This window comes from Culex quinquefasciatus, chromosome 2 (assembly GCF_015732765.1).
Source record: "Culex quinquefasciatus strain JHB chromosome 2, VPISU_Cqui_1.0_pri_paternal, whole genome shotgun sequence".
NCBI classification, from domain to species: domain Eukaryota; kingdom Metazoa; phylum Arthropoda; class Insecta; order Diptera; family Culicidae; genus Culex; species Culex quinquefasciatus.
In genome coordinates, this window is record NC_051862.1 from 51,477,562 (window position 1) to 51,495,932 (window position 18,371).

Sequence of the window (18,371 nt, forward strand, 5' to 3'; positions counted from 1 at the left end):
CAATATTTTCATAATTCTTAAACCAAGACTAACATTTTAAAAGAACGTAATATTGAATGTTTGGCCCTTTTGAAATGTTAGTCTTGATTTGAAAATTTTGGAAATATTGTTTTCGAAAAGATTGGAAAATTTCACAAATGTTTCATATTTTAACATTGAAAATCGGACCATTAGTTGCTGAGATATCGACATTGAAAAATGGTGGGCTGTTTGGGTGAGACTTAGAAAACATCAATTTTCCTGTTTTTAACCTTCGGGAAGTCGCGTGTTTTCGCCTTTCTTACAAGTGCCCTTACAAACTGTGTACAAAGTACACGTACGCGACCTCCGGTGGGTTAAACCTTTGCATTGCAATATCTCAGCAACTAAGGGTCGTATCAACAAAGTCCGAATAAGCAAAATATAGAGAATTTTCTCAGCTTTTCAAAAATATCTTAGTCAAAAGTGGGCAAACATGTGCACTATTTTAAAAAAATGAAAAACTTCGACTTTTTTAAAAAAAGTCACCTAAATATGGATTTAACTTGAAAACGGTGCACTTAGTCAAAATTTCACTAAAGTACTTTTTGATTGCAAATTTGATTTTACATCGAAAAATGAAGTTGAAAAACTTTGCGACCAAAATTTCGATTTTTTTGAAAAAACAGTATTGGTTTGAAAAATTCATAACTCGGTCCTCTATAACTGTAGTCCTTATTCATGCCTACAACTTTGCCCAAGACACCAAATCGATCAAAAAAATCCTTCAAAAGATACAGATTTTTGAATTTTCATACATCATTTTTGTATGGACAGCTGCAAAATTTGTATGGAAAATTATATGGACAAACTAATGATGCAAAATAGCTTCTTTGGGCATACTGAAGGCACCAAAAAAGTTTCAGTCGGATTAAAAAATACAAAAATTAAAATTGAAGAAAAAAGACCGATTTCGTAGAGAATTGCTCATAAAAGAAAACATTTATCAAAATTAGTAACCAATCAATGAAATGCGAAAGTAAGGTCTAAAGTTCAGTAAAAATAAACGCTCCATGTTGAAATAAAGCAACAAGATTTCATTTGAGCAACACACACTGAACACAATTTTAAATTTGAAGATGAATTGGGTCAATTGATTCGCAGTTTGAAAATGGAAGTTTTTAACAATTTTCGAAACTTTGGGGTGGTGCCTAAAAGGAGGGGTGGTCCAATTTGGATGAAATTGGAATTCTTGCTTGTATAGAGGAGAAAAGCAACTCGCGACAAAATTTTGAGGCTAGGAATTTTGACAGGTATGATTTTCATAAAGTATTCGCCTCCTTTTCTCTCCCACAGAAAACTGGGGACAAAGTAGCTGTCAAACTAGGCCAAAATGTTAAAGTCACTCACAAAATGAACTTTGAGTGATTTGAGTTCATTTCTGACGTCACGATTTTCTCCTCTATTGTTGATACTAAAACAGCCCCGCCAATTTTAACTAGATCAGAAAATGTTACCGACGACGACGAAACATAAAAAATAAGGAAATGAGAAAAATTAAAATTAAATAAAAAGGCATTTTTCGGATATGTTTTGATTTCACCTGATAAGAACAACAATCATCGTTTGCTGCTTCTGCATTTTTTGCTCATTTTTATTAGATATTTTATATCTTAATTATTTTTTTCCATTTTATATAATATATATAGAATTATAATACAATAATGTAATGCAGACCCTGTCCAATCTGGGTCGTACACAAGCGCTGATGAAATAGTGTTCTCTGCATTTTGCTTTATCATTTCTATGCTTATTTTTTCATCCTCATTTTCGTTTTCCCTACCTCCGTTTTCTTATCTCTCTCTCTCCCCAAACAATTTCACTCTTTCACTCCTGACGATTTCCCCCTCTTTCCCCTATCTTTCGCTATCACGTCCCTCTCCTACGCCCACGCAAATTACCTCCCATTCCAACTCAACACGGTCTGATTCGGTTAGATTTTGTTTTGTGTATTTTCCTCGTAGTTTATTTTGTTTGTGATAGACTATTTTTTTTTTGTTTTGCAAATTTTTGAAGCTGTTTAATTTTTTTTTAATATATTCTGCGAGGGAGAAACGACACACCAACCATCCAACTAACCAACTAGCTTGAGAAGTAATCAGTTTAGCAGTGTAGCAGGGTCGCGCCGTTTCGTGTTCCGATAAGCAAGCACAAGGGATTATGATTCTTCTCTAGCTTTATTTGTCTGTTTAGTTTTGTGTTTAATTTAAGTGTTTTTGTTTTTTGTTTTAATTAGCGTGAAAGCCTGTTCCAATTTTCTCTCAAACACACTGTTCTATCATTCCTTTTATTTCTAGAAAGCTCGCCAAATTCTTTTTCATCCTCGATTCACGCCCCTTTTTTTTGCAAAATTATACAATCACATGTACTTTGTTAATTATAGTTTTAATCCAATACAAAAAGAAAAATATACACAAATTGTGGTTCGCTCGCTAGCGCTGCTCTCTGCAAGAGTAAATATCTATATCTCGTGTGTGTGTGTGTGTGTGTGTGTGTGTGTGTGTGTGTGTGTGTGTGTTTGCATTTTAAATAACAATATCTTGAAAATACACCGTCCAGCAGGATTCTTTCACATTTTTTTTCTCTTCTATTGGGTTTGCTGCTACTGCTCCACAATGTAGGGTCGTGATAAGGGTTGGGAAAACCGGATTAATCGCCCAGCTTCAAATCGATTTGGGGGGGGCTAAGGAAGAAATCGCAGCGAAAGTTGAAGATCTAATGTGCACTTTTCAATTGGAAATCTGGAATGAAATCGCTGCGATTTGAGGGGGCCGCGCTCGCGCGCCCAGCGTTACGAGATGAATTCTATAGATTTTTGCAAATTTTTGGATGATTTTAAGGTTTGAACGAAACTTTGTCCATGCTTTTCTTATGCCAAAAGAAGCCATTTTGTATCGTTAGTTTTTTTTTCACCATACAATTTTGCGAGCTGGTAATAAAAATTGATTTGTAAATATATAAAAATCTGTACTTGAGAAGGGATTTTTTAATAACAAATTTGGTCTTTTCGGCAAAGTTGTAGGCATGAATTTAGACTGTTCAGAAAAGATCAGCTACGTTTCAAATAAAAAGCGCGCTAGAAGATTACATTGAAACGTTGAATATCGTCTGACTTGAAGGTACTGGTGTGCCATTACGAAAAAACGTTCAGTTTTTTTTTTTAGAAAATGATTGTTGAATATAGAATCAAAGTTACAATCGAAAAATACTTATATAATTCAAAAGCATTGTGTATAACATTACAACATTTATTTTTCCCGTGTTCAGGAGGTCATTTTGAGCAACTTTTGTCCGACGAAAAACTTTACTTCTCTTGTTTTATGTTTTTCTTGTTTTATTTTTAGTATTTTAATTTGCATTTATCATGTTAAGTTTATGTTTGTTTTTGGTAGTATGTGGCCTACTCTACCACCTAATATAATTACATTTCATCTATCTAATTTTTCATGTTTTTACAGTCATTTTTTCAATTTTTTGCATGTTTTTCACATTTTCTACTGTAGAATCGCACCATCATCATTTAAATTGTAAAAAAATGCATAGAGGCGTAGTCTGGGACACTACAAAAATTACTGCATACATCTTTTTACTGAAAATATAGAAAATGTTAGTAAAAAACACAGCCAAAGTTGACCCCAAAATAAAATACATTTTTAAAAACATTGGCAAAGTCACATAAAACAAGTTAAACTTCCAACCCTGAAATTTTGTAAAATTTCAAGAGTTCTTTTTTCCAATGCTTTTTTAAGATCAAAAATCGGTTGGAAAATTGATTTTTGGCGATTTTTTAGATCGAAGCCCGTCTAAAGGCGGGGTTAGGTTGTAGAGGGTTAAGAATGATAGAGCTCCTTTTAGTCCAATTCCGAGATCGAAATATTAAATTGAAAAATCAAACAAAATAAATATGAAATTAAACATTCGAAAATATACAAACTGTTTAAATCCGAAATCAGTGTTTTTGAATAACTGAATTTCATAGTTTTGGAATTTCAAATTTTAATATTTCTTGATTTTTTGTATATTTGTGATTTTGAAATTTTGATTTACAAATTTTAAAATTCCAACATTTACTATATTTTTCAATTGTTAAATTTTAAATTATTATTGAATTTTGTTTTATATAATTAAAACTTTTTTAAACTAACAGATTTTATGTCTTTTTATTTTTTTTACATTTTTTTTTTGTTTTTTTTTTATTTTTTTATTTTATAAAATATAAGATTTATAAGTGTCATAATTTTTAAATTTACAAAACCCTAAATTAAGTTTTTTTTTCTATTTGTGGGAATCGAAATCAAAGGCATAGTTTTTTTTATTTATTTTTTATTCAAGAGTATTTAATTTTAAAAACTGAAAAGGCGAAATTCAATATTCGACGAAACATTAAATTTAAAAATATGAACAAATACAAATTTTCAAATTTAATTTTTTTATTAACTATTTAGAATTTTTATTTTTCCAATTTCATAATTTTAAAATTCTAAAATTAGGCCGTTGCAAAAATGCTCCAAAATTTAAATCGCTTTTGGTCCGAAAGTTGGTTTTCGTATTTTAAATTTATGTTTTTTTTTTTATTTCTTGATTCATTGTTTGCCATTTTGAAATTTTAGAATTCTCAAGTTTTAAGAAAGATTTTGAATCGATCAATTCCAGTTATTTATTTAAAAACTTTTAAATTTTCACATTTTTAAATTTTCTATCCTTCTTATTATATTAAATTTAAAATTTGATAATTTTTAAGATTTTTCAGTTCTATATATAAAAAAAAGATTTTTCAATTTTATAATTTTGAGAACTCTTTGTGAGTTTGAGAAATGTTATTTTTTTCTTAATTTATTGTATTTTAAATCCAAAAGATTCAAAATTCAGAAATTAAACGCGAATTTAGAATTTCATAATTTGAATATTTCAAAATTCTAGGCCGTTGAAATTATTTTTAAAAGTTTAAATCGCTTCTATCCCTTTACAAATCAGCACGAAATCAATCCCGAAATTTAGTTACGGAATTTAAATTTTTTAGATTTTTAAATTTGTTAAATTTTATTGCTATCTTATTTTTTTTATTTTAAAATTTTGTGATTTCTAAATTTTCCATATTTTTAGAATTATTTAATTTTAAATCAGTCCGTTGAAAATATTTTTTGAAGTTTATGTCCCTCGACTATGGACGGGTTTAAATTTTTTGCTATCTTAATTTTTTTAAATTTAAAATTTTTCTGATTTCTAAATTTTCCATATTTATAGAATTATTAAATTTTAAATAAGGCCGTTGCAAATATTTTTGAAGCTTATGATCCTCAACTCTGGTCGTTTTTTTTTTTTAAATATTAAATATATTTTATAATTTTTTATTTTTTTAACTTGAAATCTCAATTTTCGTCCCGTCCGTGTGGATCAATCGGACCGCGCACTGGACTCACAATCCAGAGGTTGCCGGTTCGAATTCCGTGGCGGGCGCTCTAAAATTCTTTGTGTAAATATGGGTATTCGGCGCCGTCGCTCCGTGCCATACTCTCATACACTTAGGAGCCCAGGGCGGCGAAGTCCTTGTAGATAAAAGGAAGACACTAGTGGTTGGTACTAGCAATAGTGGCTGACAGCTATACTTCCTTTTTTTCTAAATTTTTTAAATTGTGAGATTAAGGATTAGAGATTTTGAAAATTCACAATTTTATTTTATTTTAAATTCTAATGTTTTAAAATTCGGAAACCAAAAAATGCGAAATTCAATGAAACATAAAACTTCAAAATATAAAAAAATTGGAATTCTGAATCAATAAAATTTATATTTTCATAATTTACGATTTCAAAATTCGTAATGTTTTTAGTTAGTACAAAATTTATGTAGGAGGGGTAATTCCTGAATTTTGTAATTTTTGAAATCTCGAATTTCTGGTGTTTGACCGCCCAAATGTCCAACATCGTATCGCTTCACCATAATATCCAACGGAGCTTTAGCACTGAGTTGTGATCATAACTCGCGAGACTCAAGTGTTGAAGGGATTGTCCTATACCACATGATCTTCAACTTTTTTTTTTATTTTGTGCTTGGGATCACAGCTCTGCTGAATAAATCTATTCGAAAGATTCAGATTGTTGTATATCACAATAAACCTATTTTGTGCGACCAGCCCGCACAATTGAAAGATGCAAAAGGCTTCTTTTAACCAAGGGAGAGAGAGCATGAACAAAGTTTCATCCAAATCAAAAAACTAAAAAAGAAAAACGTAGAGAATTACCCTGGACAAAAAAATTTCTTTTTGGTCAATTTTGATTTTTTTTGCATTAATTTGTTCCTAATTTGGTTTCAAAGACAAGACTGTTTTCTCATTTTTTTTTGGGCGCAACTTACCGCTCAGCAGCATGCAACAGACTACGACGACGATGACGCCGCCGCCGGGAGGGGGAGGTTGGTTACAAAAGCCAAACAAAAATGTGGCTTGAGACACACGCGCGCACAGACGCACTAAACGTTACATGTTTAATAGTTATAATAATGTTGCGGGAACGGGGGGAGTTTGCATTTTATAATAGTGTGTGTGTGTGTTTGTGTAAAAAAAAACAATTTTCACTAGCTCATGCTAAATAGTGTTTCCTCTAGGAAGAAAAACGCCCTAAGAGAGAAGAAGAAGAACGCTTCGCTACAAATACGACTATACAGGAGTTGACACTCACACAACGGAGTAGTAGTAGGTAGTGGTAGAGTACAGAGTACACAGGAAATACATAATATGTTCAACACATTGCGTTCGACACGCTCCCCGTCTAGTGATTCGTTTCGTTCACGATCGTCAACGTCGGATCCGGCGGCTGCGGGGGCTCGATCATTTGTTCGCTACTGACCATCGCGCCACTGTTGTTGTAATATGCCGGTGTCGTGATCGTGCCCTGCTCGAACCCCCGACTCACGGTCAACGTTGGCGAGGTAATGTCCGCCAGCACGGCGGCGGCGCCCGCCGGAACCATCCCGACGACCTGCTGCATCGACACCGGAACCTGCTGCTGCTGCTGCACCTGCTGGGGCATCGGCGCCGGCTTCATGTCTTCCTTCTGCTGCTTCAGGAACTTTTCCAGCTCCAAAAAGTGGCGCAACTTGAGCTCCTCGTGCTCAATGTGCTGGCGTTGAAGCAGAAGCTGCAACTGCTGGCGTGAACTCGCCATTAGCTGCATGCCACGGAGGTGGTTCTGGATCGCCACCAAATTCTGGCCAATGTCCTCGCTGTTGAACTGCTCCAGTGCGTTCTGCTCGGCGTAGAGTTGTTGCTGGGGCTGAGGCTGCTGTTGCGGTGGCATCGAGTTCACGACGGCCACCATTTGCTGGGGCTGCTGCTGCTGCTGTTGATACTGGGGCTGCGGCGCGGCCTGCATAACCGGCATCATCTGGGGCGGAGGCTGCTGCTGCTGAATAGGAACTGCCTGGATCATTGGCTGCTGCTGCTGCTGCTGAACCTGAACCTGCTGCTGCTGTTGTTGTTGCATCATCTGCTGTTGATACTGCAGTTGCGCTTGCATTTGCTGTTGTTGTTGTTGTTGTTGCTGAGCCTGCTGCTGCTGCTGAACCTGCTGTTGCTGCAACACCGCCGCAAAGGTGGGCTGAACATTCTCCACGGTCGGAGTTCGGGGCAATTCATTCACAAGCTGAGGTTTAGGCACCGGTTGCGGCACAGGGAACGTCTGGCACGACTTTTCGTCCGTCGGGGATGAGTAGTTGGGCTGTTGCTGCTGCTGAGTATCGTGATTCACTACTAGTTGATGTTGATGTTGATGTTGTGGTTGTTGTTGGGTTTGTTGCTGACCGTCCTGGGTCGGCGCTGCTTTGGGAGATTCTTGTACGGTTTGCACCTGGAAGCGTGAAACCTTGCGGATCATCGGCTTCGCGTCATTCGGGAACTTGGGCTCCGGATGTTCCACAGACGGACTCGTCACGGTGGAGTTTTGCTGGAAAGAGAAATCGTAAAACAATAGTTAAAATTGAGTTGTTCAACTTTTGGCGAATGTAAATCTAACCTGTGTCTGAAGCTGTTGCTGCTCGAACGCGATTAGCTGAGGGGGCTTTGGAGTTTGGGATTGTTGTTGTTGCAGCTGCTGCTGTTGTTGTGCCGCCTGCTGTTCGTTGAGCTGGGCGGACGTTAGTTGGGCCAGCTTCTGGTGCAGATCGGCCAGCGAGTTATTTCCGGAGCTGTAAATGAAGCAAAACACAACTTAATTTTTTTTTTCCTCATTGTACCTAGTGTTACAAAAATGATAAATCATATACTTTTAAAGTTAAGAAAATGAACAGTGTTTAAATCACGAAAAGCAAACTAAAGCTGAAGAGCCACAGCTGACCACTTATTATGTAAACCAAATGTAATTATTATAAGAAAGATTCAATAAAGTATATTTAATTCAAAAAAAAAAAAAAAAAGCAAAACACAGTTTGTTAATCAAATTGATTTTATAGCTTTTTCGGCCTGAAATCCCGAAAATCTCTGGACGTAATTTTTGAACAACGCCATACTTGTATTTACTTAAAATACAGTGGAGGACAGTGAAAAACGCAATGCCACATAAAATGAGACCAATTCTCTACGAAAAGGTCAAATATTCAATATTACGCTCTTTTAAAATCTTAGTGTTGATTCCTTATCCACTGAGCTTCTATCGGATGGTGAAGTAAAACGTCGGTCCCGGTTTCTCCTGTCTCGTCAGAGGCGCTGGAGCAGAAATCCCACGTTAGAGGAAGGCCATGCCCCGGGGGGCGTAGTGCCAATAGTTTCGTTTCGTTTCGTTGATTCCAAAATTTAAAAAAATATTTCATTCGAAAAAATTCTAAAAATTCAAAAAAATCTAAAATTTTTAAAAATATTCAAAATTGTAAAACATTTAAAAATCCTAATTCTAAAAATTCTGAAAATTCTAAAAATTTAAAAAGTCTAAAAATATTAAAAATTAAAAAAACATCAAAACTTTAAAAATATTAAAAATTCTTAATGCATAAAAAAGTTAAAATTTCTTAAATTTCAAAAAAAAACTTTAATTCATAAATTTTTAAATTCTTTAATTTTTTAAATATCAAATTCTTAAATTCTCAAATTCTCAAATTCTCAAATTCTCAAATTCTGAAATTCTAGAATTCTAAAATTCTAAAATTCTAAAATTCTAAAATTCTAAAATTCTAAAATTCTAAAATTCTAGAATTCTAAAATTCTAAAATTCTAAAATTCTAAAATTCTAAAATTCTAAAATTCTAAAATTCTAAAATTCTAAAATTCTAAAATTCTAAAATTCTAAAATTCTAAAATTCTAAAATTCTAAAATTCTAAAATTCTAAAATTCTAAAATTCTAAAATTCTAAAATTCTAAAATTCTAAAATTCTAAAATTCTAAAGCATAAGCATAAGCATAAGCATAAGCATAGGTGCCCACCCGCAGTTGCTACTCCGTTATTGACCAGGACCTCCAGAAGTTACATCCACGAGCCGTGGAAGATGAGTGGGAGCTATCTTTCCTCGCTTCGCAACTTCTCAAAGGCCCCTATCATGCTGATCAATACCGGCGCCGGCCACGACCAGTGGTAGAGTCACGGGGAAGTGGATGGGAATGTTAGTCCGATACTTGAGTGATAGAGACCGCCCAATCGACTGCTTCTCCGACAAAGTATCACATGAGTTTTGAGGGGTTAGTAGATGGGTATGAGGTCAGGATTCACGAGTGGCAGTGATGTGACCATGAGCATTTTGTTTATCGGTTGAAAATTTTAAATCTTAGGCAGCCGGCTGCGGAAAGATAAATAATTGATTATTTAAAAAAGCTTTTTAATCGAACGCGTGCCAACCGAGCAGTAGTGCTATGGGCTGGACTTATCAGTATATTTTTACTGTTTGTACAATTTAGATTACGCGAGCAAATTTCAAAATTAATAAATAAAAGACGCTTTACTCTTCATAAAATCGGTAGTTTGATGAGTTAATAAATTGTTACGATCAACGAATATAAACGAAAAGAAAACAGGACACCACGAGGTCCCGCTACTCACAATCGAGTCAAAAAATTCAAAAACGCGTGCTAATGGTCTATGCTAAATGTCAGCGTGTCTTTCGATAAACGATTCTATAGAAATGGGTTTTTCACCGGAAAATTTAACAAATTATTTGGGTTGTATCCATCTACTGGTACAGTTGACAGACTAACGAAACGACAGCAAATGATCAAGAACGCGTGTACTGAATTCTTAAATAATGACCCTATAACGATTTTTTTCAATAAGATTTGGATTTATCGACCGATTCTGTAGATTTTACGCGGTTTTAAATATTTATTGGGCTAAATATGAAAAAAAGAACAGATAAACCCATTCACACACTCATACACCCATGAACTAATTTACTTTTGTATACCTCAACATTATAGCGAGCAAGATTTTTAAATTCGACTTGAAATTGTAATGAAAATATAATGAAAACAGCCACACACACACACACACACACACACACACACACACACACACACACACACACACACACACACACACACACACACACACACACACACACACACACACACACACACACACACACACACACACACACACACACACACACACACACACACACACACACACACACACTCGTTTTCATCTCTCCATCAAAAACTTAACCACGTGCATTCCGCTCTCACCAACACTGACACAAGGACGAAACACACAAAATAAAACAGAACGCTCTCACCCAGCTTTGCACACAGTCGCCTCTCGATCGCTGCCACTGCTCCCCACTGAGCGACAGGTTGGCGCAGAATCGTCATCCAACACCTCTCACCAGATGCCGCAAGCGCAAAGCTGCCATCGCAAACACCTCTCACTCGGCAACTTACTAATGCAGCCATAACCCCAAACAAATCTCTTCACCTCGAAGAGCACAGACCTTTTCACTTCTTTTTAATCCCACCCATGCAGCACCACCCACTTGACTTCTTGACGGACCGAAAATAAAACCAAAATAATAACTTCCATGATTTTCGGATGAATTCTGAAAATTCCGCCAACCTCGACACCTGTTCACTCGGGTCACACAAGACTTACTTCTCCGATTCGCTTTTCTGGTAGCTGACTCTATTCTTCCATTCTGTTTTCCTGCTTTTCTGTGCCCCGGCTCAAAGGCTCGATGTCACTAATACCACCAAACACTAACCCGCTCACTGCTAGCCGGAGGGCGCAGCGCCAGCCGAGGCGCCATATTTGCTACGTTCTCATCATAAACAAAACGAAATCAAACAGCAAAAAAACACTTTCCCTTTAGATTTCTGACGAAAATCCATAGTTTTTCGAAGCATTTCCTATCCACAAATTGCTTCCACAACTAGGTTTCATAAAATAGGCAGATTTTCACACTCGAAATACGCGAATAAAATCGAGTCTAGCGAACGACGAAAAACCGCGTGCACTCGCGTTGATGGCCGGGTTGCCCCTCTAAAATTCTAAAATTCTAAAATTCTAAAATTCTAAAATTCTAAAATTCTAAAATTCTAAAATTCTAAAATTCTTAAATTCGAAAATTCGAAAATTCTAAAATTCTAAAATTCTAAAATTCTAAAATTCTAAAATTCTAAAATTCTAAAATTCTAAAATTCTAAAATTCTAAAATTCTAAAATTCTAAAATTCTAAAATTCTAAAATTCTAAAATTCTAAAATTCTAAAATTCTAAAATTCTAAAATTCTAAAATTCTAAAATTCTAAAATTCTAAAATTCTAAAATTCTAAAATTCTAAAATTCTAAAATTCTAAAATTTAAAATTCTAAAATTCTAAAATTCTAAAATTCTAAAATTCTAAAATTCTAAAATTCTAAAATTCTAAAATTCTAAAATTCTAAAATTCTAAAATTCTAAAATTTAAAATTCTAAAATTCTAAAATTCTAAAATTTAAAATTCTAAAATTCTAAAATTCTAAAATTCTAAAATTCTAAAATTCTAAAATTCTAAAATTCTAAAATTCTAAAATTCTAAAATTCTAAAATTCTAAAATTCTAAAATTCTAAAATTAAAATTTAAAATTTAAAATTCTAAAATTCTAAAATTCTAAAATTCTAAAATTTAAAATTCTAAAATTCTAAAATTCTAAAATTCTAAATTCTAAAATTCTAAAATTCTAAAATTCTAAAATTTAAAATTCTAAAATTTAAAATTCTAAAATTCTAAAATTCTAAAATTCTAAAATTCTAAAATTCTAAAATTCTAAAATTCTAAAATTCTAAAATTCTAAAATTCTAAAATTCTAAAATTCTAAAATTAAAATTTTAAAATTCTAAAATTCTAAAATTTAAAAATTTAAAAATTTAAAAATTCAAAAATTCAAAAATTCAAAAATTCAAAAATTCAAAAATTCAAAAATTCAAAAATTCAAAAATTCAAAAATTCAAAAATTCAAAAATTCAAAAATTCTGAAATTCTGAAATTCTTAAATTCTTAAATTCTAAAATTCTAAAATTTTAAAATTTTAAAATTCTAAAACTCTAAAATTCTAAAATTCTAAAATTCTAAAATTCTAAAATTCTAAAATTCTAAAATTCTAAAATTCTAAAATTCTAAAATTCTAAAATTCTAAAATTCTAAAATTCTAAAATTCTAAAATTCTAAAATCCTAAAATTCTAAAATTCTAAAATTCTAAAATTCTAAAATTCTAAAATTCTAAAATTCTAAAATTCTAAAATTCTAAAATTCTAAAATTCTAAAATTCTAAAATTCTAAAATTCTAAAATTCTAAAATTTAAAATTCTAAAATTCTAAAATTCTAAAATTCTAAAATTCTAAAATTCTAAAATTCTAAAATTCTAAAATTCTAAAATTCTAAAATTCTAAAATTCTAAAATTCTAAAATTCTAAAATTCTAAAATTCTAAAATTCTAAAATTCAAAAGTTCAAAAGTTCAAAAATTCAAAAATTCAAAAAATCAAAAAATCAAAAATTCTAAAATTCTAAAATTCTAAAATTCTAAAATTCTAAAATTCTAAAATTCTAAAATTCTAAAATTCTAAAATTCTAAAATTCTAAAATTCTAAAATTCAAAAGTTCAAAAGTTCAAAAATTCAAAAATTCAAAAAATCAAAAATTCTTAAATTCTTAAATTCTTAAATTCTTAAATTCTTAAATTCTAAAATTCTAAAATTCTAAAATTTTGAAATTCTAAAATTCTAAAATTCTAAAATTCTAAAATTCTAAAATTCTAAAATTCTAAAATTCTAAAATTCTAAAATTCTAAAATTCTAAAATTCTAAAATTCTAAAATTCTAAAATTCTAAAATTCTAAAATTCTAAAATTCTAAAATTCTAAAATTCTAAAATTCTAAAATTCTAAAATTCTAAAATTCTAAAATTCTAAAATTCTAAAATTCTAAAATTCTAAAATTCTAAAATTCTAAAATTCTAAAATTCTAAAATTCTAAAATTCTAAAATTCTAAAATTCTAAAATTCTAAAATTCTAAAATTCTAAAATTCTAAAATTCTAAAATTCTAAAATTCTAAAATTCTAAAATTCTAAAATTCTAAAATTCTAAAATTCTAAAATTCTAAAATTCTAAAATTCTAAAATTCTAAAATTCTAAAATTCTAAAATTCTAAAATTCTAAAATTCTAAAATTCTAAAATTCTAAAATTCTAAAATTCTAAAATTCTAAAATTCTAAAATTCTAAAATTCTAAAATTCTGAAATTATAAAACTCAGAAAATTTAAAAATTCAAAAATTAAAAAAAACAACCATTCAAAAATTTTAAAATTCAATAATTCAAAAATTCTATGACTCTAAATTCTTAAAAAATTCAAAAATTCAAAAATTTAAAAATTCAAAAATTCAAAAATTCAGAAATTTGCAAAATTAAAAATTTAAAAAAATAAAAATTCAAAAATTCAATAATTAAGAAATTCAAAGATTCTAAAAAAAAATTCTTAAATTCTAAATTTTAAAATTCTTAAATTATAAAATTCTACAATTCCAAAACTTTAAAATTCTAAAATTCTAAAGTTCTAAAGTTCTAAAGTTCTAAAGTTCTAAAGTTCTAAAGTTCTAAAGTTCTGAAGTTCTAAAGTTCTGAAGTTCTAAAGTTCTAAAGTTCTAAAGTTCTAAAGTTCTAAAGTTCTAAAGTTCTAAAGTTCTAAAGTTCTAAAGTTCTAAAGTTCTAAAGTTCTAAAGTTCTAAAGTTCTAAAGTTCTAAAGTTCTAAAGTTCTAAAGTTCTAAAGTTCTAAAGTTCTAAAGTTCTAAAGTTCTAAAGTTCTAAAGTTCTAAAGTTCTAAAGTTCTAAAGTTCTAAAGTTCTAAAGTTCTAAAGTTCTAAAGTTCTAAAGTTCTAAAGTTCTAAAGTTCTAAAGTTCTAAAGTTCTAAAGTTCTAAAGTTCTAAAGTTCTAAAGTTCTAAAGTTCTAAAGTTCTAAAGTTCTAAAGTTCTAAAATTCTAAAGTTCTAAAATTCTAAAATTCTAAAATTCTAATATTCTAAGATTCTAAAATTCTAAAATTCTAAAATTCTAAAATTCTAAAATTCTAAAATTCTAAAATTCTAAAATTCTAAAATTCTAAAATTCTAAAATTATAAAATTCTAAAATTCTAAAATTCTAAAATTCTAAAATTCTAAAATTCTAAAATTCTAAAATTCTAAAATTCTAAAATTCTAAAATTCTAAAATTCTCGAATTCTCGAATTCTAAAATTCTGAAATTATAAAACTCAGAAAATTTAAAAATTCAAAAATTAAAAAAACCAACCATTCAAAAATTCTATGGCTCTAAATTCTTAAAAGTTCCTTAAATTCTTGAATTTTTGAAGTCTTAAGTTCTTAAATAATGATATGCAGTTTTTAATTTTTTTTTTTGATTTAGTTTTTATATTCTAAAATGTTGCCAAAGCTTAACAGGCCCTCGTCTTGTCACGTCCGTCATAAGTCTTGTTTGCTGAAAGTTTAAATGGTTAGTGTTGTAGTTAATCGTATTCAACATGGCCATAATAGGCAGGCCTGTAATACGATTACTTTACTGATTTGCTTTTGAGAGGACGACCCCGCAACCGCCCACAGATGTCCTAGATCACCTTCGCCAGTTGATGTCGGAATTGGTCAGTAACGAATTTGACCTGGTCATCCTTTGACCAGCTCCGCTGATGAGGCTGGGTACCTGCAAATATTAAACAAAGGTGGCGGCAGTATCTTTTTTTCTCCTAATTTCTAAGGAACGAACTCATTAGAGAGAATAAACCCTACAAATCTTCTCTAAATAATAATAAAAATAAAACTGAAGCTCATGGTTAAAATAAGTGTGCCTAAACCTAAATGCACTTCTAAGTTTCTAAATGGTCTAGCTTAATTCCGCTTAACACCTAACATTTCTAAATTGTCTGTTGAACAAGCAAAAGGCTTATGTAACAACAGAAAGTATTCTTTTTAAAACCTGTTATAGAAAGTAATGTGGAGATAACAAACAGATAAATATTGTTATGTTGAAAATAATTATCCTAAATACTCTAATCGTTGATTTCAAAATTGTATGGCAAGCAGTAATTTAGACCCTACAATGCCTAGAAGAGGCCTCGGTTTCTGTTGTTGTGAGTAGACGCTGGTTTCAGAGTTCATTTTTCAATTTAAAAGGGGTGGGAGACGACTAATTTGCTTCATGAACTCCTAATCGACCCTGGGATCACCTCTTGTGTTTGTCCACTGATCGCTCCTAGCTAGGTGTTACCTAGACACAGTGTTAGAGGCCCGCTTCGCATGGCAAAAATGTTGGCTGGGGGGAGGGTGATATTATCCAATGAATTTTATTTTTAAGCCAACATTGCTAACGGCGTTGAGATCTCTACTCATGCCCAGGGCACAAAATCAGATAACTTTGAAGTGATATTTGTGGTTAGAGACTCAAATTTTGAGAAAAAATAAAAATTTCATGTTTCGATTAACCCCGGAGTAAAATTTTGGCGGAGATTTCGGATAATCGAGAAATTTTTGAAATATGTTTTTCAATTGTTTTGAATTTTAAAATTTTGATTTTTGGATTTTTAAACGGTGGAAATTTTTAATTTTGGAATTTTTGATTTAATTTAATTTGAAATTTTTGAGATTTGAAATTTTTAAACTTTTTGCATTTGGAATTTTTATGTTGGGCTAAAATTGATCCAAAATAAAAAAAATATTTATAAAATTATAAATAATACACGGGACAATTTTGCGTAGAACGGCAAAAAAAGCAATTCAAAGACTTGTCGAGGCCCTCTTTTCGTTGACCAAAATCGAAATTTTAAAACAGACATAATCCGTTACCAAAAAAAAACACTTAAAAATATGTTTTTTGAATAATGTCCCCCCTCACCTGTCTATCCGGTCAACGCTGCCCTGATTCGACAACCGCTTCTCCTGCTCCCTCAGATTGGGCGTACTGGCATCACTTCCCGCGGCACTGACCGCCGCAACCGAGTTCGGCATCGACGTGCCGGGCTGCGTCTGCGACTGTTGCTGCACCTGCACTTGCTGAATCGGCTGCTCGGTCATCACTGTCGTCGCAACGGGTGCCGGCTGGTTCATGTCCGCCGACGTTCGGCGCGAGTTGTACGAGGAAACCTCCTGGGACGATGGTAGTAGGTGTTGTTTGGCTTGCTGTTCTAGCAGGTGGACGGCGCCATCTGTGACGTATTCTTCCTGTTGGGCGGCGTCTGGGATGAACTCTTGCGCTTGGTAGTATTGCTGCTGCTGCTGGACGAGGTACTCGTTGGATGGATCGCCGCCGGCATTTTGCTGTACCGAGTGCGAGGACGCCGTGCTGGAGAGACTCGCGGTGGACGCCTTGCTCGTGACGACGTGCACGTGGGTAATGTTTTCGAGCCCGATCTTGAGCTGCTCGAGCGTTTCCGGCATGCGACTAGACAGGGAATCACGTGATGTGTGGTCGACCGAGACTTGGGTGGACATTGAGGGGTGCTGCTGCTGCTGCTGCTGCTGTTGGGAAGATTGGGCGGCTTCTTGCTGTTGCTGGGCTTGCGCGAGGGCTTGTTGATATTGTTGATGCTGTTGCTGGTAGAACTGTTGCTGTAGCTCGTACTCGGCTGTGTTTTGGGCTTCTGGAGCGAGTTGAGCGGCGGCGGCTGCCTGCTTTTGGAGTGCCTGCATCTGCTGGAACAGGGCCAGGTCGATGTGGGGCTGCTGTTGTTGCTGCAGCTGGAGTTGGTACTCGCGTTGCTGCCGTTCGGCTTCCTGTTGCTCGTACATTCGCTGCTGGTAGAGCTGCTGCTGTTGTTGTTCCATTTGTTGCTGGAGCAGAACCTCGTTGGACGCTTGGACGCAGACCTGCTGGTCGGGAGCTGGCTCGGGGACGAACTGGGGTTGCTCGGCTGGAGCTGGTGCAGCGGGTTCTGGTGGGACTTCCGGCTGTGCCGTAGGTTCCGGCGGTTGAAGGACTACCGGGGTCACGGAGAATCGGGACATTTTTCGCTCGCGCAGTTGTTGCTTGTTTTCGGCCGTTGGCGAACCGACCACGCTATTGCTGACCGGAACGGCCACCTCCGCCGCCGTAGATCCATGCTGAACTTGCTGTTGACTAGATGAAATTTCAGTATTACTGTTTGCAGTAGAAGTAGTAGTGTTGGTAGTAGTTGTGGTTGCAGAACTAGCGGAAGCTTCGCTACTGGCGCATGGCACTGTGATAATACACTGATCCGTTTTGTCCCCGCCGCCGTCCGTTTCCATCGATCCGGAGTCCTGCCCCATCTCACCCTCGTTGTGCGTCGTCGTCGTCGTATTCTGCATCTGCGCCTGCATCGCACTGCCCGACGTAATCGTATTCTCCGGCGTGTTCTCATGCGAAGTGTAATCCGTACTGATCGTACTCGTCTTGCGCGAGTTCTCATCGCAACTGCTTCCATTATCATTGCCGCCATCGTCCATCACCACGTGGGTGACCGTCGTAATCTCTCCGGTGGCACCCTCCAGGTCACCGATCGTCACAATGTCCTTCAAGTCCCCCTTGGAACCATGCTGTTGCTGGTGCTGCTGCTCTTCCGATCCGACGGCGGAACCGTTGCTCGAATCGACCGAAGCCATCTTCTGAAGATCCGCCGAGCCGCCACCATTGATGGGGTGCTGCTGCTGGGACAGCGGAGACGACGAAGCCGAAGAGTTGGTGGTCGTCGTACTCGTTGTGGTCGTTGACACCGTCGTCGCGAGCGCTTGCCGGTCGATGATGGTCGGGTCGAACATGTGCGAAAAGTTGGACGCCGTCGTGGAGGTTTCGTCGCGCTGGGGAAAGATTTTGATCGAAAAATTAATTAAAACTGAGGAGTGAAACTGTGGAATCGATTTAGGGAAACAAATAAAATTGGAAGGGGACACACCACCAAAATGG

At 34.0% G+C, this 18,371-nt stretch overlaps 1 protein-coding gene across 12 annotated transcripts in view; it reads right to left on the bottom strand.

The window, feature by feature from the left end:
- Positions 1-6,458: 6,458 nt before the first annotated feature.
- The window catches only part of LOC6045918 (serine/threonine-protein kinase WNK1), a 152,379-nt gene continuing 140,466 nt past the window's right edge, over positions 6,459-18,371 (bottom strand). For all 12 annotated transcript variants that reach the window (XM_038255468.1, XM_038255475.1, XM_038255467.1 and 9 more), the window contains 3 exons: positions 16,347-18,265; positions 8,026-8,197; positions 6,459-7,956 (listed from right to left, as the gene is read on the bottom strand). In XM_038255468.1, coding sequence (XP_038111396.1) covers positions 6,784-7,956; positions 8,026-8,197; positions 16,347-18,265 — 3,264 coding nt within the window. In that variant the 3' untranslated portion in view covers positions 6,459-6,783. The remainder of the gene's footprint in view (positions 7,957-8,025; positions 8,198-16,346; positions 18,266-18,371) is intronic.